This window comes from Balaenoptera borealis, assembly GCF_965194805.1.
Source record: "Balaenoptera borealis genome assembly, chromosome: 14".
Lineage (NCBI taxonomy): Eukaryota > Metazoa > Chordata > Mammalia > Artiodactyla > Balaenopteridae > Balaenoptera > Balaenoptera borealis.
This window is the reverse complement of record NC_138875.1, coordinates 66,373,952-66,396,894: the sequence shown is the minus strand read 5'-3', so window position 1 is coordinate 66,396,894 and position 22,943 is coordinate 66,373,952. Positions and strand designations below refer to the sequence as shown.

Genomic DNA, 22,943 nt, shown 5'->3' with positions numbered 1-22,943 from the left:
ATCTGAAGGCTCTGTTTATAGTATTTTATGACACTGTTGTAAAGTTCAACTATATCAATAAAAAACAAGTTTGGAAAGTAAAAAAAAAGAAGTAGTTCTGGCACCTAGCAAGAGCTATATAACTGTTATCTATTATTATTGTTACTAGTGTTATTGACCAAGATTTCTAACAACTCAGCAGAGAAGCACACCAAGGAGAGTAAGGCTTGGCCCAGATTGAAAATTCGCACATCACCTATGAAAGACCAAAGTGCAGAAAACTGAGGAGCCTCTGTAAGCAGTGGGTCCAACCAGGGCCATGATTAGGGTGAGGCAAGCGAGGCACTTTCCTTGGCGCAAAATTTAAGGGGAGAGGCAAGGAAACTCAGGACTCGGGATACATAATATTCGAATGCAATAGTTTAATAAATCCAAGTCAATGCCCCAAACCCACAATGAACAAAATTTCGAAATGGTAAATAAAGACAGAAGGGGTATTGCTGGTTTCTTCCGCCTCAGGTTTCATGTGGTTCGTTCGTAAAGACACGGGTACTGATGCTGCTCCGGTAGCCTCGACCCAGACCCACCCCGCGACCAGCTCTCCGTCCAGGGCAAAGCGATTCCGGCCGCAAAAGGACGGCGCTGTGCCGGGACTGGCGGTGAAGGCGTGGCCTTCGTGCAGCCGCCCCCGGAAGGCGGGAACTGAGCCGCGCGAGGCCAGCCCGGAGCTCCCAGGCTGCCCCGGGGCTCTTCCCAGGGTTCCCCGCGGCCGCGACCCCGGAGCCCCACGGAGGCCGTTGCCACTACCCGGCAGCCCGCGGCGCTCGCCCACCGGGGCGCGCCCCCTTGGGCTTCCCGTGGTATGGCTTCGCCTGGAGTGCTCAGGTCTTCACCGCCAGTAGTGCCCTGGACGTCCTGGTGATAGTTTTGTACTTCCTGTTGGTCCTGGGCATCGCGCTGTGGGTATGTGGGGCCCGGGGGGTGGGGGAGGCAGGCCTGGACACCAGGTGGGTTCGATCCTCACCTGCCTGTCACCTGGTCCCCACCTCGCATCCCTCTCGTCCCCGCCCCTGCACAGCCCTCAGCCGGGACCTCTCCACCTTGCCTGTGCCACCTGCTCCCTACCGAGAGTAAGGGCACGTCCAAGCCCATCTTCCCTCCCCACCCCACAAATAAACAGGTCAGGCTGCCAGGTGCCCGCCGCCTGGAACCCAAGCCGTGTGTAATATGGGGTCGTTGTTCTGATCGATCGTCGTGATGGTGGTGGCAATAGTGACAATTACCCATCCTTAGGCGCTAAAGTGCCTGGTCTGTGCTGAGTGCTTTAAGTGTGTCACATCCTCACAACCAGGCTGTGGATTACAGATGAGGAAACAGGTTCAAAGAGGTTAAGTAACCACAAGGGAATGATGGAGTGCAGATTCGAACCTAGAGCTGCCTGATCTGACGCATGAGCGTAACCACTGCCCAGCAAGCAAGACCTCAGAGGTCACATGTAATTTAGGGCCCTAAGTGTTCACTTTGAATTTGAATTGGGCGCTTATATATTCTACTCTAGTATAAGGTTCTGTTAGTAGGGTGGCGACCGGGTCTCCTTTACTACCATCTGCCCGCTAGCACTTAACCTGTAGGCACTCACAAAGGTGTCTCGTAACTATACTCCCCAGGGCCAGGCAGTGAAAAGTCCGAGTGCAGGTAGGAAGGCTTTGGCCCGTGTCATGGTATCGCCCCTCGACTAAGCTGTTAACCATCAGAAGCCTCTCCGCGGCCTGCTTCATAAGCAGGAGTATCTGGTGACAGCGCCACCATTCGCTAGCTAGTGGGAGAGTTCATTGCGGGCTGCCCCCACCCAGCTGAAGCTTTCATGCCCATGTGACCTTTACTTCGGGGCGCTTCACCGGGTCACAAGCAGGATCTTACTGTGCAGAATCTGGTCCTTCAAAGCAAGATCACTAGACAGTCTTTTGAGTGCTTACCATGCTGTGAGTGGGCAGATAGAGTAATGGAAATATGGTCTCCATCCTCTTAAGAGAATTTCGTATCTCTCCCAACTGAAAAGAAGTCGGAGGTATTGATATTTATCCAGATCATTCAAACAAACGATTTTTTTCAAATTGGCTTCAGTTATGAGAAGCATCCTTCTAGGTGGCCCAGGCCGGGCTCTGCGTAGTGGGCACTTTGGGATCCTTCCCCAGCTGCTCTCACTGAATTAGGAAGCCCCCACCCAGCTTTCTTCCGCGTCTAGTTGGGGCCTAGGTGTGGCCAAGGTCTGAGGACCCGTAAGCCATCGGCTGCTTCCAAAGGAAACCTGTTCCTTCTGTTCTTCTAGGAGCCATAAAACATGTGCTGTTATCCAGAATGCTTTGATATTTTTCCTCCTTTGTATTATTTTTCCTTTGGTCCTTTTGAAAACTCGTATATTGTTTTTAAAAACATGCTCACTGTAAGAAGTGAGGAGATGCATAACTGTCTAGAGGAGTTATGGTTCCTCCCTCAGCCATTCCCATCCCTCTGAGGTACCCAGGGCCTGTGTGTCCCTCCTCCCTTCTCAGTGCTTACACAGACACATAGGTAAAGGTTTTGCGTTTTTGTCTTTACAAAAAATGTGATTGTATGATACACATTACCCTGCAGTTTGCTTTTTTTCTGTTACTACATGATGTGGAGTCCTTCAGGTCTATAGATAGAGATCTAGCTCATGTTTTTTTGTTTTTTTGTTTTAAATAAATTTATTTATTTATTTATTTGTTTATTTTTGGCTGCATTGGGTCCTCGTTGCTGCGCCCGGGCTTTTCTCTAGTTGTGGCGAGCAGGGGCTACTCTTTGTTGCGGTGCGCGGGCTTCTTATTTCAGTGGCTTCTCTTTGCGGAACACAGGCTCTAGGCACGTGGGCTTCAGTAGTTGTGGCACACGGGCTCAGTAGTTGTGGCTTGCGGGCTCTAGAGCTCAGGCTCAGTAGTTGTGGTGCACGGGCTTACTTGCTCCGCAGCATGTGGAATCTTCCTGGACCAGGTCTCAAACCTATGTCCCCTGCATTGGCAGATGGATTCTTAACCACTGCATCTCCAGGGAAGTCCTAGCTCATGTTTTTGTTAGATGCACAATAGTCAAACATGTGTGTGATTCAGCTCTTCCCTACTCATTGACACTTAGATTGCTGCCAGGTGGTTGTTTTTTAATAAGATTTTTTAAAAATATATATTTATTTATGTTTGTTTGTTTATTTTTGGCTGCATTGGGTCTTCGTTGCTGCTGTTGTTTGTAATGTGTTGGTGCTTTTAAGCTGTGTAGCATGGATTCCCGAAATTGGAATTTCTGGGTTAGAAGGGTGTGTTTACTTGAAATTTTAGCAGGTATCACTAAATGGCAATCCCCAAAGCTTGTTGAGATTTACGTTTCTCACAAGCAGCATATGAGCACGTTCTTTCCCCAGGCCTTTACCAGCCTGGTTTGTTACTACTCATTTAATTTGGGGGGGGGGGGTCCCAGGCTGATGAGTGAGTAGTGGTGTGTTACTGCAGCTTTGATTTGCGCTTTCCAGACTCAGCCTCCTATGAGATTGACCATCTTCTTGTGAGCCTGTTGTCCTTTGATCTTCCTCTTCTGTTGAATAGCCAGTTTATGTGCCCATTTATGAATTGAGTTGTTCGACTTTGCTTTTATCACCTTGTCTGTCACTTGAGTTGCTAATATGTTTTTCCTAAACTCTCATTTTCTAGAGCAGTTGTTCTCAGCCTCAGCACTACTGACATTTGGGACCAGATAATTCCTTGTTGTGGGAGGTCTGTCCTGTGTATTATAGGATGCTTAGAAGTATCCCCAAGCCCTGCCCCTTCACAACCAAAACTGTCTCCAGACATTGCCACATGTCCCTTGGAGGAGTGGGGCAAAAATCACCCCTGGTCGAGAACCACTGGTCTAGACTCTGTTACTGTTGTCTCTCTGTCATCTGATATTTTTTCACTTTGAAGAAGTCTACTGTTTCTCTTTTCCTTTGCATCTAGATTTCCTGGCTTGCTTAGGAAAGTTTTTACCCACTCCAACATTGTACAAATACTATTCTAAAATTTTTTCTAATATTTTATAGGTTTTTAAAAATATTTAGGGAATCCCCTCATAGTCCAGTGGTTAGGACTCCGCGCTTTCACTGCTGAGGGCCCGGGTTCAATCCCTGGTCGGGGAGCTAAGATCCTGCAAGCTGAGTGGTGTGACGAAAAAAAAAAAATTTAAATGTCTAGAACATCTGGAATTTCCTTTTGCATATAATGTGATGAAGGAGTCTGGCTTTATTTTCTTTTGGTTCTTAAGCAAACCACCCTTTTCTCACTGAACAGAATTGCCCACGTTTGCACAGACGGGACTCCTGAAATCCTTCATCAGCTTCTGACCGCTGAGCCCCCACAAGGAAATCTTGGTCTGTGTTGCTGGTGCCTTGGCTCCTGCAGGATGTTAAAGGGGAAAAAACCTTACACTTTTGTTTGTTTGTTTGTTTCCTCTGTTATCAGTCTCAGCCCTGAGATCTTTGAGAAAGTGGTGGATGCACCTTCTGCCCCAGCAGCCTGGCTGCTGTGGTTGGTGGATTATTCCAGAAAGAGAGCAGGGAGGAAGGAGGAGGCAGGGTCATGTGCATAACCACCTTCTTCCCAGGACCTCCTCTCTTCCTGTCTGGTTCTTTCTTTAATGGGAAGACAGAGTGATTTTATTCATCTTAGAACATTTTGTAAATTCCTTTTAAAAGTTCTAATGCACCTCTCCCTACACACCGCTGATACCTTCCTTAAGAAAGGTCAGCTCTGAACATAATGGGCTCTTGATAAATATTTAGTGAATGGATGAAATGAGACTAACTTAATGTGTCTGATTTAGAGTTGTTCTTTGGTTTAAAACTTTATGATGTGAAGGGACTCCATTATAAGGCAGATACCCCAGATGGTGGTAATAAGTTCACTTCTTCCACAGAAACACTTTTTTGTCAACCAGTGGTCATCCGTGGGTCCTGCTAGTCCTAGGCAATCCAGGAAATCCCCAAGACTATCTTTTGACCATACTGGAGTCTGGGAATCAGAGCTGGGGACCTGAGGAGAGAGCCCTTGGGTGCGTTGGGAGGACGTCATAGTCTTGGCAACGAGACTGCTCTCCCGGAAGAAGCTAGGCTGGTGTTCAGCTTTGCCATTCCCAGTCAATCGACGCACTCGCTGAACCACTCATCTCCAAGACTCTGCTGGGAACCATGCACTAGTTAACTATTTGGGGAAAAAATAAAGCAATATTATTTTCACACTAGTGTAGAGAAATGGGCAGGCCCATGCAATCTCATAGCTGGGAGAGGCAGTGGGCCCTCCTCTAACTCAGCAGGTAGAGACCTCTGTCCTTAAAAAGAATGAAGGGGGAATGGGATCTCTGCAAAGGACATTTACCCATAAGTGAAGGTCATCTGTTTGTGAGACCTGTGTCTTTGAAGCAGTTTGGTTTCTTGGATTCCCTCCCGACACCGCCCCTTTTTTTAAGGCTATATTGTCAAGCAGTCGTGGGACAGTAGAAGACTTCTTCCTGGCCGGCCGAAATCTAGCATGGTGGCAGGTGAGTATGCCTTGCATGTGCAGTCCAGTTTGGGGGCTGCGTGTGGATTCATTTATTACTTTAATTTAGATGTCTTTTACCCCCAAATAATTTGAAGTTGCTAAATCAGGAAAGTCATTTCATTAGTACTTCCCTTAACTCTTCCATTCAGCTCAGTGTAGTTCAGTAACCATTACTAGGTGCCTGGTAGTACAAGGTATTGTTCTAGGTTCTGGGACACAGATAGGACATAGTGAGTCCTGCCCTCTGGAAGCACGCAGTGTAGAGTGGGAGTCGGATGTGACTTCTTTTTTTTGTTTTTTGAATTTTATTTATTTTTATACAACAGGTTCTTATTAGTTATCTATTTTATACATGTTGGTGTATAATATGTCAATCCCAATCTCCCAATTCATCCCACCACCACCACCCTTCCCCCGCTCTCCCTCCTTGGTGTCCATACGTTTGTTCTCTACATCTGTGTCTCTATTTCTGCCTTGCAAACCAGTTCATCTGTACCATTTTTCTAGATTCCACATATATGCGTTAATATACGATATTTGTTTTTCTCTTTCTGACTTACTTCACTCTGTATGACAGTCTCTAGGTCCATCCACGTCTCTACAAATGACCCTTTTTATGGCTGAGTTCCATTGTATATATGTACCACATCTTCTTTATCCAGTCATCTGTCGATAGGCATTTAGGTTGCTTCCATGACCTGACTATTGTAAATAGTGCTGCAATGAACATTGGGGTGCATGTGTCTTTTTGCTTTATTATGGTTTTCTCTGGGTATATGCCCAGTAGTGGGATTGCTGGGTCATATGGTAATTCTATTTTTAGTTTTTTTAAGGAACCTTCATACTGTTCTCCATAGTGGCTGTATCAATTTACATTCCCACCAACAATGCAAGAGGGTTTCCTTTTCTCCACACCCTCTCCAGAATTTGTTGTTTGTAGATTTTCTGATGATGCCCATTCTAACCAGTGTGAGGTGATATCTCATTGTAGTTTTGATTTGCACTTCTCTAATAATTAGTGATGTTGAGCAGCTTTTCATGTGCCTCTTGGCCATCTGTATGTCTTCTTTGGAGAAATGTCTATTTAGGTCTTCTGCCCATTTTTTGATTGGGTTGTTTTTGTTTTAATATTGAGCTGCATGAGCTGTTTATATATTTTGGAGATTAATCCTTTGTTGATTCGTTTTGTCTTGTTTATAGTTTCCTTTGCTGTGCAAAAGCTTTTAAGTTTCATTAGGTCCCATTTGTTTAGTTTTGTTTTTATTTCCATTACTCTAGGAGGTGGGTCAAAAAAGATCTTGCTGTGATTTATGTCAGAGTGTTCTTCCTATGTTTTCCTCTGTTTTATAGTGTCTGGTCTTACTTTTAGGTCTTTAATCCATTTTGAGTTTATTTTTGTGTATGGTGTTAGTGTTCTAATTTCACTCTTTTACATGTAGCTGTCCAGTTTTCCCAGCACCACTTATTGAAGAGACTTTTCTTTTCTCCATTGTATATCCTTGCCTCCTTTGTCATAGATTAGTTGACCATAGGTGCGTGGGTTTATCTCTGGGCTTTCTATCCTGTTCCATTGGTCTATATTTCTGTTTTTGTGCCAGTACCATATTGTCTTGATTACTGTAGCTTTGTAGTATAGTCTGAAGTCAGAGAGTCTGATTCCTCCAGCTCCATTTTTTCCCCTCAAGATTGCTTTGGCTATTCAGGGTCTTTTGTGTCTCCATACAAATTTTAAGATTTTTTTGTTCTAGTTTTGTAAAAAATGCCATTGATAATTTGATGGGGATTGCATTGAATCTGTAGACTGCTTTGGATAGTATAGTCATTTTCACAATATTGATTCTTCCAATCCACCACATGGTATATCTCTTCATCTGCTTGTGTCATCTTTGATTTCTTTCGTCAGTGTCTTATAGTTTTCTGAGTACAGGTCTTTTGCCTCCTTAGGTAGGTTTATTCCCAGGTATTTTATTCTTTTTGTTGCAGTGGTGAATGGGATTGTTTCCTTAATTTCTCTTTCTGGTCTTTCATTGTTTGTGTATAGGAATGCAAGAGATTTCTGTGCATTAATTTTGTATCCTGCAACTTTACCAGATTCATCGATTAGCTCTAGTAGTTTTCTAGTGGCATCTTTAGGATTTTCTATGTATAGTATCATGTCATTGGCAAACAGTGACAGTTTTATTTCTTCTTTTCCAATTTGGATTCCTTTTATTTCTTTTTCTTCTCTGATTGCCATGGCTAGGACTTCCAAAACTATGTTGAATAATAGTGGTGAGAGTGGACATCCTTGTCTTGTTCCTGATCTTAGAGGAAATGCTTTCAGTTTTTCACCATTGAGAATGATGTTTGCTGTGGGTCTGCCGTATATGGCCTTTATTATGTTGAGGTAGGTTCCCTCTGTACCCACTTTTTGGAGAGTTTTTATCATAAATCGGTGTTGAATTTTGTCAAAAGTTTTTTCTGCATCTATTGAGATGATCATATGGTTTTTATTCTTCAGTTTGTTAATATGGTGTATCACATTGATTGATTTGCATATATTGAAGAATCCTTGCATCCCTGAGATAAATCCTACTTGATCATGGTGTATGATCCTTTTAATGTGTTGTTGGATTCTGTTTGCTAGTATTTTGTTGAGGATTTTTGCATCTATATTCATCAGTGATATTGGTCTGTAATTTTCTTTTTTTTTTTGTAGTATCTCTGTCTGGTTTTGGTATCAGGGTGATGGTGGCCTTGTAGAATGAGTTTGGGAGTGTTCCTTCCTCTGCAATTTTTTGGAAGAGTTTGAGAAGGATGGGTGTTAGCTCCTCTCTAAATGTTTGATAGAATTCACCTGTGAAGCCATCTGGTCCTGGACTTTTGTTTGTTGGAAGATTTTTAATCACAGTTTCAATTTCATTTCTTGTGATTGGTCTGTTCATATTTTCTATTTCGTCCTGGTTCAGTCTTGGAAGGTTATACCTTTCTAAGAATTTGTCCATTTCTTCCAGGTTGTCCATTTTATTGGCATAGAGTTGCTTGTCGTAGTTTCATGATGCTTTGTATTTCTGCGGTGTCCATTGTAACTTCTCCTTTTTCATTTCTAATTTTATTGATTTGAGTCCTCTCCCTGTTTTTCTTAATGAGTCCAGCTAAAGGTTTATCAATTTTGTTTATCTTCTCAAAGAACCAGCTTATAGTTTTATTGATCTTTGCTGTTGTTTTCTTTGTTCCTATTTCATTTATTTCTGCTCTGATCTTTATGATTTCTTTCCTTCTACTAACTTTGGGTTTTGTTTGTTCTTCTTTCTCTAGTTCCTTTAGGTGTAAGGTTAGATTGTTTATTTGAGATTTTCCTTGTTTCTTGAGGTAGGATTGTATTGGTATAAACTTCACTCTTAGAACTGCTTTTGCTGCATTCCACAGGGTTTGGATTGTTGTGTTTTCATTGTCATTTGTCTCTAGGTAGTTTTTGACTTCCTCTTTGATTTCTTCAGTGATCTCTTGGTTATTTAGTAACGTATTGTTTAGCCTCCATGTGTTTGTGTTTTTTATGTTTTTTTCCCTGTAATTGATTTCTAATCTCATAGCGTTGTGTTCAGAAAAGATGCTTGATATGATTTCAATTTTCTTAAATTTACTGAGGCTTGATTTGTGACCCAAGATGTGATCTATCCTGGAGAATGTTCCATGTGCACTTGAGAAGAAAGTGTAATCTGCTGTTTTCGGGTGGAATGTCCTATAAATATCAGTGAAATCTCTCTGGTCTATTGTGTCATTTAAAGCTTGTGTTTCCTTATTAATTTTCTGTCTGGATGATCTGTCCATTGGTGTAAGTGAGGTGTTAAAGTCCCCCACTATTACTATGTTACTGTCAATTTCCTCTTTTGTAGCTGTTAGCATTTGCATTTGCCTTATGTATTGAGGTGCTCCTATGTTGGGAGCATATATATTTATAATTGTTATATCATCTTCTTGGATTGATCCCTTGATCATTATGTAATTTCCTTCCTTGTCTCTTGTAACATTCTTTATTTTAAAGTCTATTTTATCTGATATGAGTATTGCTACTCCAGCTTTCTTTTGATTTCCATTTGCATGGAATATCTTTTTCCATCCCCTCACTTTCAGTCTGTATGTGTCCCTAGGTCTAAAGTGGGTCTCTTGTAGACAGCATATATATGGGTCTTGTTTTTGTATCCATTCAGCAAGCCTGTGTCTTTTGGTTGGAACATTTAATGCATTCACATTTAAGGTAATTATCAATATGTATGTTCCTATTGCCATTTTCTTAATTGTTTTGGGTTTGTTTTTGTAAGTCCTTTTCTTCTCTTGTGTTTCCCACTTAGAGAAGTTCCTTTAGCATTTGTTGTAGAGCTGGTTTGGTGGTGCTGAATTCTCTTAGTTTTGCTTGTCTGTAAAGCTTCTGATTTCTCCGTCAAATCTGAATGAGATCCTTGCCAGGTAATCTTGGTTGTGGTTTCTTCCCTTTCATCACTTTAAATATATCGTGCCACTCCCTTCTGACTTGTAGAGTTTCTGCTGAGAAATCAGCTGTTAACCTTATGGGAGTTCCCTTGTATGTTATTTGTCGTTTTTCCCTTGTTGCTTTTAATAATTTTTCTTTGTCTTTAATTCTTGACAATTTGATTACTATGTGTCTTGGTGTGTTTCTCCTTGGGTTTATCCTTCCTGGGACTCTCTGCACTTCCTGGACTTGGGTGGCTATTTCCTTTCCCATGTTAGGGACGTTTTTGACTATAATCTCTTCAAATATTTTCTCAGGTCCTTTCTCTCTCTCTTCTCCTTCTGGGACCCCTCTAATGCAAATGTTATTGCATTTAATGTTGTCCCAGAGGTCTCTTAGGCTGTCTTCATTTCTTTTCATTCTTTTTTCTTTATTATGTTTTGCAGCAGTGAATTCCACCATTCTGTCTTCCAGCTCACTTGATATGATCCATTCTTCTGCCTCAGTTATTCTGCTATTGATTCCTTCTAGTGTATTTTTCATTTCATTTATTATATTGTTCATCTCTGTTTGTTTGTTCTTTCATTCTTCTAGTTGTTTGTTCTTTAATTCTTCTAGGTCTTTGAATTTTTTTTCATTAAAAAAATAATTTATTTATTTATGGCTATGTTGGGTCTTCATTGCTGCACGTGGGCTTTCTCTACTTGCAGCAAATGGGGGCTACTCTTCATTGCAGTGCATGGGCTTCTCATCACGGTGGCTTCTCTTGTTGCGGAGCACGGGCTCTAGGCATGCGGGCTTCCCTAGTTGTGGCTCCGGACTCTAGAGCGCAGGCTCAGTAGTTGTGGCACACGGGCTTAGTTGTTCTGCGGCACGTGGGATCTTCCCGGACCAGGGACTGAACATGTTTCCCCTGCATTGGCAGGCAGATTCTTATCCACTGCGCCACCAGGGAAACCCTCTTCTAGGTCTTTTTTAAACATTTCTTGCATCTTCTCAATCTTTGCCTGCATTCTTTTTCCAAGGTCCAGGATCATCTTCACTATCATTATTCTAAATTATTTTTCTGGAAGGTTGCCTATCTCCACTTCACTTAATTGTTTTTCTGGGGTTTTATCTTGTTCCTTCATCTGGTACATCATCCTCTGCCATTTCATTTTGTCTATCTTTCTGTGAATGTGTTTTTTGTTCCACAGGCTGCAAGATTTTAGTTCTTCTTGCTTCTGCTGTCTGCCCTCTGGTGGATGAGGTTATCTAAGAGGCTTGTGCAAGCTTCCTGATGGGAGGGACTGGTGGTGGGTAGAGCTGGGTGTTGCTCTACTGGGCAGAGCTCAGTAAAACTTTAATCTGCTTGTCTGCTGATGGGTGGGGCTGAGTTCCCTCCCTGGTGGTTGTTTGGCCTGAGGCAACCCAGCACTGGAGGCTACAGGCTCTTTGGTGGGGCTAATGGCGGACTCCAAGAGGGCTCACGCCAAGGAGTACTTCCCAGAACTTATGCTGTCAGTGTCCTTGTCCCCAGGGTGAGCCACAGCTTCCCCCCACCTCTGCAGAAAACCCTCCAACACTAGCAGGTAGGTCTGGTTCAGTCTCCTGTGGGGTCACTGCTCCTTCCCCCTGGGTCTTGATGTGCACACTACTTTGTGTGTGTCCTCCAAGAGTGGAGTCTCTGTTTCCCTCAGTCCTGTCAAAGTTCTGCAATCAAATCCTGCTAGACTTCAAAGTCTGATTCTATGGGAATTCCTCCTCCCGTTGCCAGACCCCTAGGTTGGGAAGCCTGACCTGAGCCTCAGAACCTTCACTCCAGTGGGCGGGCTTCTGTGGTATAATTGTTCTCTAGTTTGTGAGTCACACACCCAGAGGTTATGGGATTTGATTTTATCATGATTGAGCCCCTCCTACCGTCTCATTGCAGCTTCTCCTTTGTCTTTGGATATGTGGTATCTTTTTTGGTGAGTTCCCGTGTCTTCCTGTTGATGATTGTTCAGCAGTTAGTTGTGATTCCAGTGCTCTTGCAAGAGGGAGTGAGCACATGTCCTTCTACTCCTCCATCTTGAACCAATCCTGGATGTGACTTCTTTTTACACTATTAGAATTATTGCTTAGTGAACAAACTGTATTATGGTATTGATAAAGGAAATGGAAATAAAAGAGTAATTTTGCCACTTCAACTTTCTTTCTTTTATACTTTTATTCAGTCAGCAAATATCCAATGGGTATGAGTTGCTCTTGTCTGGGCCCTCCATGTGGCTTATTCATGTGGTCGGTGCTCAGGCCTCCTCTTACCTGGCTTGGCGGTGGTGAAACTGAAACTCAGTCCTCCCTCCCACCCCACGTTGCCGCCTGGCTCTCCTCCTTTCCTGCTGCTTCACCAGCCACTCGTTCGAGGTCCCCCTGGCTGGTTCTTTCCCATCTCCCTGGCTGCTGAATGCTGGACCTCCCCAGGGCCAGACCCTGGTGTCTCCTTTCCAGTTACACTGACATGCCTGCCGACATGCCATTAAAGACAACTTGCTAGAATAGTAGCAAGTCCCAGCTCTCTCCCTCAACTCCAGTCCTGTGTATCCCGCTGCCCATTTGACACCTGACTCGAAAGGTCTGTCAGGTCTTGCACATGGAACATGCATTCTGCACATCTTCTACTCCTGCCGTCTTCCCTGTCCCTGAACGACAACTCCATCCTTCTAGTTGCTCAGGTTGACACCCATGGAGTCGTGTTAGACTCTTTATTCTCTCTCACCCCAACTTCCAATCCATCAGGAAGTCCTGGGACTCGATTTAAAAAACAGATTTGAAATCCGACCCCTTCTCATCAGTGCCTCCAGGCCCATGCTGCCGTCACCCTCACCTGGATTGATTGTAACAGCCTCTTCTCTCGGCGCCCTCCTTCCACTTGTGCTCCTCCACGTCCAACCTCAACAAAGCAGCTGAAGGGTCAGACCATGTCACCTGACTGCTTAAAACCCTCTGGGGGCTCCCATGTCACCCAGAATGAAAGCCCAGCCTATGTTAGGCCACAGATGATCTGCACCTCCTTACCTCTGTGACCTTGAACAATTTAGCCATGCTCCTGCCTCAGGGCCATTGCCCCTGCTGCTCCCTCTGCCTGGAGGCTGTCTGCTCTCACAGGTACCCCTGGCTTGCCCCTCACCCCTCCTCACAGAAAGTCGGCCCTGCCCACTCTACTGCACAGCACTTCCTGCCTGCTTTCTTTTTTTTTTTTTTTTTAATTGGGGTATAGTTGTTTTACAATGTTGTGTTAGTTTCTACTGTACAGCGAGGTGAAGTAGAGTTCCCTGTGCTATACAGCATGTTCTCATTAGTTATCTATTTTATACATATTAGTGTATATTTGTCAATCCCAATCTCCCAGTTCATCCCACCGCCCCTTTCCCCCCTTGGTGCCCGTACGTTTGTTCTCTACGTCTGTGTCTCTATTTCTGCCTTGCAAACCGGTTCATCTGTACCATTTTTCCAGATTCCACATTTATGTGTTAATATATGATATTTGTTTTTCTCTTTCTGACTTACTTCACTCCTTATGACAGTCTCTAGGTCCATCCACATCTCTACAAATGGCCCAATTTCGTTTCTTTTTATGGCTGAGTAATATTCCATTATATATATGTACCATGTCTTTTTTATCCATTCGTCTGTCAATGGACATTTAGGTTGCTTCCGTGCCTGCCTGCTTTCTAACCTTTCTTCTTCTCTGTAGGACTTTACTATTTATCACTGTCTATTGTGCTATAAAATAATCCCCTAATTTATCTTGTTCATCCTCTTCTTCCTAAGAGAATGTTAGCTTCATGAGGGCAGGGATTTATCTGTTTTACTCACTGATGTATTCCTAGTATGTACAACACTGTCTGACACATAGTTGGCAGTGGACATTTATTAATAGTTACTGAATTAATGAAGGTACATTTAATGTACTAATGTCTTCCTAGGTCTATATAGACATAGGTAGGTAGATAGAGATATTTTATATTTATACACAGTTGTATAGTGTTATATCATATGGACATTCCACCATTTATATAACATATTATTGGGCAATTTAGATTGTATATAGTTTTTCATTATTATGATAAAGGTAGCAAACATTCCTAATAGTAAAAATAACTGCTTGAGTAATTATTATGTGCCTCTTCCAAGATTTTTTTTGCCTTATATTTGTTGGTGCTACGATATTTGGGTGCCTGTATGTTCTCAGTTATGTCTTACTAGTGCATTTTGTGTTTCATGGTTTAAAAACAAAAAACAAAACCTCTGTCATATTTAATGCTTTTGGTATTGAATGCTACTTTATCTTATGTTAATATCGTCAATGCTGTGTTTTTTGTTTGTTTTTATCTAAAAGGCCTTGTTATTTTTAGTCTCTCTTAATAATTTGGTTTTAAGTGTATCTTGTGTCAAATGTAGCACAGTATTTGGATTTGGATTTTGAACGGAGTGGCTATCTCTACTCAATTAAAATTGGTTTAGGAGGGATTTTGTTCATTTTAAATGCCTCTGGGATTTTTTATTTTGAAAGTAACATATGCTGGTTGTAAAAAAAAAAAAAGTTACAATCCAAGTATGGAACTTGAAATTTTCTTACCATTCCATTTCTATAACCATGATTCCAGTCCCCAGAAGTATTTATATATATATACTACCAGAATCACTCCCATCTATATATAAACATACATGTGCACAAGTGTAATATGCACACACAAAATTTTAATGAGATTATATTATCAATATTGTTTACGTTATTTTTTATCATTTAATAGAGTTCCTTTATTCTTTCTGTATGCTACATTGTATTTCATCATATTCATGTACCTTAGTATTTTAACCATTCTCTTATAATCAGTTAGATTGTTAATATTTTTAAATTACTTCAAACAGTGATGAAATTACACTCCTGCTAATATTTCTGCAGTTGCAAGTAAGTCAGTGGAGCATGTGGAGGGTGGCAACATAAGAATGCAGTAATACTTTTTTCCCTTCATCCCTTTTTACTTGGCTTCTAATTTATGGTTAGGGTTTGTATAGAAAAAATATGAATGGGAATTCTGCCCAGGGTATAATCCCTTTTGAGGAAATGTATTGATAAAATTCAGGTTGAGTTTATATTTGTGAAAATTAGTTTTTGAAATTGGACTAAAAGTTCTGATCTGTAATTGTCTTTTGATTTTCAGATAGGTGCTTTTCTTTTTGCCTCGAACATTGGCACTGGGCACTTTATGGGCCTGGCTGGAAAGGGGGTGTCTTCAGGGATTGCTGTTGGGGCCTTCGAGTGGAATGTAAGTAGTGCCTGCTGTAGCAGCTAACCTCCACCTTTATCATTGTCCAAATGAAACATAAAAACTTGCTTTCAACCCTGAGTAAATATTAAAGACTCCTTGAGAAGTCATGGAAGAAAGGAACCAAGTCTGATTTCTCAACAAGATTGTGCTAGTTTTCATTCTTCTTAGTAAAGTAATGAAGAGATAGAGAATGTTTACATTCCAAGGACCATAGGAATACAGTTAGGAGACTAGTCAGGTAGGGAAAAGATCATATTAACACTTAAATATATATGTATGTAAACATATACATACATACACATATATATGTGTGTGTGTACATAGACATACAGATATATATGTTTATATGTGTGTGTGTATTTATCGGTATGTACACATTTGCAGTATGCAGTTGACCCTTGAAAAACATGCATTTAAACCGTGCACGTCCGGTTACATGCAGATTTTTTTCAATAAATATAGTACTTGTATTTTCATTTCACAGATCTTTAAATTGACTAAGTGTGGGGAAAAGTTTGTGTTCAATTAGAGATCACAATATGTGGAATCAAAAGAACTAGGGTTTGAGTCCTGATTCTGTCCAGATTGTTTCAGCTTCCTGCCCTTGGATGAGTCATTTATCAATTCCTTTGTTTTTGAGACAAATTTAGCTTGACTACATGGGGGTTGGCACCCCTAACCCCCACATTGTTCACGGGTCAACTGTATACTGAGAATAGGTTCAACTGAGTTCTTTGAGATATTCAGCTGGTTACTACAAAACTCCTAACTGATCGCCTATGAATACCAGGTTTCAACTATAAAACTTATAAAATGGATTATTTATCTAATCTGTGGAATATATTTGTTGTAGGACATAGAATTTGTTCACCTAAATTAATATAAGTGAATTCATGTGTCTTGGGTTAATTAACCTATCTCTATATAAATCACCTGGCCCTTTTTTTTTTTTTTTTTGATAAATCAGAAAGCTCCCTACTTTCTGGGTCTCATCTTTTCCTCTGGTAGACTACAGAAATAAACAATACTTCTAACAAAGTTAATTCCAGACCTGATAAGGAGCCCTGGTCTTTACCACCATTTAGTTCTCAGAATTCATTCACATCTCCTTTGTATATTCAACTTACCCCTTCTTTGTAAAGAAAGCCAGAGCCAAATGCATTACTTGATTACAATAACTTGTGTAAATTTTAGTATAGTTTCTCCACCATTTCTCTGAATGGTTTCTGATTTTTTTTTTTTTACTATCTTTTTTGTTTAATTATAAGCCACCTTCGTTTCTATCTGGAAGTAGGCAAACAATAAATTTTAATAAATATCTTGAAAATTGGCTCAGTTAACCCCCCCTAAATTAAGAATGCACCCCTTTATAGGCAAAGATCAAGTGCCTATAAGTTAAGTTTGTTGTACTGGAAGGCTTATGCTTGGGCTGTTATTTGCAAGGTCCCCAGTAATGATACATTTATTGGGCTCAAAACAGTAACTGAGCTTGCATCTCATTTAAGAGCTTAGCCTAGGTGGGACCCTGATTTAATTGCTCTTCTTTTCTTGGTTTCAGGCTCCATTTATGCTCTGTGTTCTTGGTTGGGTATTTTCTCCCATTTACATTAAGGCTGGGATGAGTATCCATTACCAGTTACTCTTTTCTCTACAATATTTTTTCTTACAAATATTGCATATGTACATAAAAACATCCTACAGGGGGCTTCCCTGGTGGCGCAGTGGTTAAGAATCCGCCTGCCAATGCAGAGGACATGGGTTCGAGCCCTGGTCCAGGAGGATCCCACATGCCGCGGAGCACCTGAGCCCATGCGCCACAACTGCTGAGCTTGTGCTATTGAGCCTGCATGCTGCGACTGCTGAAGCCTGCGCACCTAGAGCCTGTGCTCCGCAACAGGAGGGGCCGCCGCAATCAGAAGCCTGCTCACCGCAGCAGAGAGTGGCCCCCGCTCGCCACAGCTAGAGAAAGCCCGCACGCAACAACCGAGACCCAACGCAGCCAAAAATAAATAAATTAATTAAATTTAATTAAATTTTAAAAAAAGACATCCTAGAGGACAAGTTAAACTTCTCAGTGTTCTGATCCTTGTACTGATTTCCCTAAATCCTAAGAAATGTCTGAAATAACATCATTCTGACTGGTAAACAGAAGCCAGTAACTGCCTACTGTTTCACTCTGGACCTTACTCAAGAGTTCACCTCTTAAGGCTTTTTTAGAAAACATTTTAAAACTTTGTTAAAAAATAAGACCTAAATTAAGAGAACAATTCTGTTAATGATTGGAAGACAACAACCTAAAAATGTTAGTTCCCCCTAAACCCAGAAGAAGATGTTTGAGGAACTTGACAGGCTGACTCTAAAATGTATGTAGGAGATAAGGGGACAAAGATGTCAGTGCCCGGCTGAGAGAGAACAAAGAAGAGACCGTCCAGGCCTAGCATCCACAGGGATACATGGCATGATGTCACCAACATGGCAGAATAAGAGTGTTCTGTCAAAGAACTCCAGTTTAGACTGTCACCCACAGGCGAGAGGGCCTTTGTGGAAGTACAGGAGTCATGCTGTTGGAAAAAAAAATACCCACAACTGGATGCACTGAAGAGGGTGAGAGGGACAGGTTCACTTTACCCATGTCACCGCTCCCCCGAGGTAGCACAGCTCAGTGCCAAGAGAGACCTTCTTAGCCTGAGATTTGTCCCATGGGGGAGAGTGACAACGTGTGAGTGCCCAGCTACTCTAGCTGCGCAGACTGCTGCCAAAAAGACTAACTTCTTTCTCACTCCATCTAGAATATTCAGGTGTGCTGTATGTCCAGGGGGCGGGGAGTGGCTGGGAGAGCAGCACTCAGGGCTCTCAGATGGCATCAAAGGAACACAAATCCTACTAACCCCCTTGCAAACTCTATCAGGAAACCCGCCAGTAAGCCGCTGGGGGCTCTTCACCGGCAGATCTCCCCAGCTGGCCCGCAGACACCCCAACATTCTGCATGCCTCACCCGCATATGCCTCCACCTTGTGGCCAGCTCCCTTAGCTTACCTGCAACTGTGGCAGTGTTGATTCCTGGCATAAAGCTAGTGAGCACACGTAGAAAGCCAGCCTGACCCTGTGGGATTGGGAAAGCACACAGACGAGCATTCAGCACCACCCTCAGTAAGGCAAGCAAACTGGAGGCTGTCAGCACTCAGCCTGGCTTTGTAGGATCAAGGAAGACATGTGAAGCAGGTGTATCCAAGGAAAGGTCTGAGAAAGCTTCAGAATCCCTCGCAGGACTGATGGAAGGTATTTCTCTCCAAAAACCAGTCAGTAAAAACTGGAGGCGGTGACTGCTTCCTCAAATGCAGAAACAGCAACACAAGACTTCAAGGATCTTGAAAAATCAAGGAAACATGACACCACCAAAGGAACACAATAATTTTCCAGTAACCAACTCCAAAGATTTGCCTGATAAAAAGTTCAAGACAGTTGTTTGAAGGAAGCTCACTGAGCTACAAGAAAACACAGAAGGACAACTCAGCAAAATAAGGAAAACAATATGTGAAGGAAATGAGAGGTTTAACAGAGAGATAGGAATCCTAACCAAACAAATTCTGGAGCTGAAGATTACAATGAGTGAAATGAAAAATGCAACTGAGGACGTCAACAGCAGGCTTGGCAAAGCAGAAGAAAGATTCTGTGAACTCAATGATAGGTCATTTGAAATTACCCAGTCAGAGGAGAACAAAGGAAAAAGAATGAAAAAGAGTGAAGAAAGCCTATGTGAGCTATGGGACACCATTAAAAGAAACAATCTACACATTACTGGCATCCCAGAAGGAGAAGAGAGGGAGAAGCAGGCAGAAAGCTTATTTAAAATGGAGAACTTCCCAAATCTGAGGAGAGATTTAGATATCCAAGATGACAAAACTCATCGATTCCCCCCCAGGTTTTAAGCCCAAACTATCTTCACCAAGACACATTATAATAAAACTGTCTGAAATCAAAGACAGAGAGGAAATTTTAAAAGCAGGAAAAGAAAAAAAATTCCTCACGTATAAGGGAACCCCCATAAGGCTATCAGTGGATTTCTCAGCAGAATGCTTGCAGGACAGGAGACAGTGGGATGATGTATTCAAAGTGGTAAAAGAAAAAGACTGCCAACCAAGAATACTTTATCTGGCAGAGTTGGTCTTCAGAAATGAAAGAGAAAAAAAGACTTTCTCAGACAAACCAAAGCTGGGGGAGTTCATCACCACTAGACCTGCCTTATAAGAAATGGTGGAAGGAGTCTTCAAGCTGAAATGAAAGGATGCTAATTAGTAACATGAAAACATAGTAAGTAGATAGTCAAAATCAGACTACTCAAATACAGTAAGATGGTGGTACATTAACCACTTAACTCTAAAGGTTAAAGGACAAAAGTATTTTTAAAAAACCATAGCTACAATTATTTGTTAACAGATACATAATATAAAAAGAGGTAAACTGTGATATCAAAAACATAAAATGTCAGGCGGGAAGTAAAAGGGTAGAGTTTTCATATGCATTTGAAGTTATCACCTTGAAATAGACTGTTATATCTATGGAAGACTCATGGTAACCACAAAGCAAAAAGCTATCCTAGATACACAAAAGAGAAAGGAGAGAATCAAAGCATACTACTATGGAAAATCATTAATTCACAAAGGAAGATAGTAAGAGAGGAAGAAAGTAACAGGGAAACTACAAAACAGCTAGAAAACAACTACCAAGATGGCATTAGTAAGTCATTACCTAGCAATAATTACTTTACATGTAAATGAATTGAATACTCCAATCAAAAGGCATAGAGTGGATGAATGGATTAAAAATTAGCATGGTGGGACTTCCCTGGTGGTCCACTGGTTAACACTTGGCCTTCCAATGCAGGAGGTGAGGGTTCGATCCCTGGTTGGGGAGCTAAGTTCCCACATACCTCGTGGCCAGAAAACCAAAACATGAAACAGAAGCAATATTGTAACAAATTCAATAAAATGGTCCACATCAAAAAAATCTTAAAAAAAAGAATTAGCATGGTGACTATCATTAACAATACGGTATTATACACTTAAAAGTTGCTAAGAGAGTAAATCTTAAATGTTCTCAACACAAAAAAGTGGCAGTTATGTGGGGTGATGGAGATAATAACTTAAACTTACTGTGCTAATCATTTTGCAATATATACATGTATCAGATCACATCACATACCTTAAACTTGTATGATGTTGTATGTCATAGCTCAATAAATCTGGAAAAAAGTAAATAAAGTGTATGTAGAAGAGCAAAAGCATAAGAATAGCAAAGATATTCCTATCAAAGAAAAATAAGAAGGACTTATCTTACCAAATAGCATGACTTACTGTAAAGCTGTAGTAATTAAGACAGTTTGGTATTGGCACAAGGATAAACACATTGACACAAGAGAGAGTGAAAAAGCCCAGAAACACTCATATGTGTGAACACCTGATTTATGACATTGAGGGCATTGCAGATGACTGAGGAAAGGAGGATCAATTGGTTATCATATGAAAAAAATAAAATTAGATCCCTATTCTACACAAAAATAATTTTGGATTGACTAAAGGCTTAAATAGGAAAGGCAAAAATTTGTCTAACTTTTATAAGGAAGCAAAGAATATCTTTATGTCCTTGAGGTATGGAAGGATTTTAAAATAAGATACAAAAAGCCCAAATCTCTGGCTAACCACCAAAGTACACAGGCATACCTGAGACCCCAGGGAGCCCAGCCAAAAAAAGATCTGTCTTGCAAAGACAGGACTGTTCCTGGAGAGATTTGTGAGTTTGCTGTGCCAGTGACTGAGCACATTCCCCAGCCCTCACAGGGCAGGCAGTGGAAGACAGAAGTCTTGCTGGTTGGAGGTATCAGGGACATAATTGAGGGCTGGCAAAGCAACCCGAAACTTAGGAGGGGAGCTCCAAAAACAAAAGAGCCAAAGAGAGGGTTAGTCCCCAAATCTTAGTATAAATTCTGCCCAAACCCTTGACTGACTGCCAGGCTACTCAAGTGCAGGGAAAACCTTCAGAGGACCAGGCTAAGTCAGCAGCATCTGGAAGCTGGAAAACCAAGTGGATACCTCAGCTTCTGCACTGCAGGGTGGGGGTCAGGGTGGCATGGAAGATATGGTAGTCTGAGTCCAGACACATTCATTCCCTACTCAAATAAGAGCACTAATCCTCGGAAGAACAAAACGGATTCTAGGGTGCTACATCATATTATCTATGATGGCCAGTCTTCAACCAAGAATTATTAGATATGCAAAGAAATGGGAAAATAAACATGACCCACACTCAGGAAGAAAAAAAGCAATAAGTAGTAGCTGACTCTGAGCAGGCCCAGATGTAGATTTAACAAAACAAAGACTTCAACTTGCTATTATAAATGTATTCCAAAAAGTAAAGGAAAATGTGATATTAATGAGTGAACAAATAGGGCCTCTCAACAGAGAAACTGAAACTGTAGAAAAGAACCAAGTCGGGACTTCCCTGGTGGCACAGTGGTTAAGAATATGCCTACCAGTGCAGGGGACATGGGTTCGATCCCTGGTCCAGGAAGATCCCACATACCATGGAGCAACTAAGCCTGTGTGCCAGAACTACTGAGCCTGCACCACGACTACTGAAGCCTGCACGCCTAGAGCCCATGCTCCGCAACAAGAGAAGCCACTGCTATGAGAAGCCTGCGCACCACAGTGAAGAGTACCCCCTGCTCATGGCAACTAGAGAAAGCCCGCACACAGCAACGAAGACCCAATGCAGCCAAAAATTTTAAAATTTAAAAAAATAAAAAATAAACAAAAGTAAAAACCAAAAAAAACAAAAAACAAACAAAAAAAACCAAGTCAAAATTCTCGAGTTGAAAAGCATAGTAGCTGAAATGAAAACTTCACAAGAGGGGTTCAACAGCACAATTAAGATGGCATAAGAGAGAATCAGTGAACTTGAAGATAAGAATTACTCAGGATAAAGAACAGAGGAGAAAAAACTGAAGAAAAAGGAACAAAACCTCAGAGACCTGCGATACAATATCAAGCAATCGATCAGACATGTAATTGGAGTCCCAGAAAGAGAAGAGAAAGAGGCAGAAAAAGTTTTTGGAAGAAATAATAACCAAAAATATATCCTTTGGTGGAAAATGTTAATTTACAGATTCAAAATGCTTGACAAACACTAAATAGAATAAACACAAAGAAAACTACACGTAGGTTTACATCACAGTCAAACTGCTAAAAGCAAAGATAAAGAGAAGATTTTGAAAGTGGTAAAAGAAAAGCAACACATTACATGCAGGGAAACAATGATACAGTTAATAGATGACTTCTCATCAGATACAGTGGAGACCAGAAAACATCAGAATGACATAGTCAGATGCTGAATGGAAGAAAAAGCTGTCAACTGAGAATTCTATACCCAGCAAAAGTATTCTTTAAAAATGAAGATGGGGCTTCCCTGGTGGCGCAGTGGTTAGGAGTCTGCCTGCCACCACAGGGGACATGGGTTCGAGCTCTGGTCTGGGAGGATCCCACGTGCCGCGGAGCAGCTCGGCCTGTGAGCCACAATTACTGAGCCTGCGCGTCTGGAGCCTGTGCTCCACAACAAGAGAGGCTGCGATAGTGAGGGGCCCGT

At 41.7% G+C, this 22,943-nt stretch overlaps 1 protein-coding gene across 1 annotated transcript in view; it reads left to right on the top strand.

Moving 5' to 3' along the window:
- Positions 1 to 434: 434 nt before the first annotated feature.
- The window catches only part of LOC309610703 (sodium/glucose cotransporter 1-like), a gene marked incomplete at its 5' end in the record, with an annotated part of 62,854 nt that continues 40,345 nt past the window's right edge, over positions 435 to 22,943 (top strand). Inside the window, 5 exons of the mRNA XM_082353898.1 lie at positions 435 to 454; positions 550 to 674; positions 737 to 942; positions 15,183 to 15,302; positions 16,864 to 16,927. Of these exons, the coding sequence (XP_082210024.1) occupies positions 435 to 454; positions 550 to 674; positions 737 to 942; positions 15,183 to 15,302; positions 16,864 to 16,927 (535 nt within the window). The remainder of the gene's footprint in view (positions 455 to 549; positions 675 to 736; positions 943 to 15,182; positions 15,303 to 16,863; positions 16,928 to 22,943) is intronic.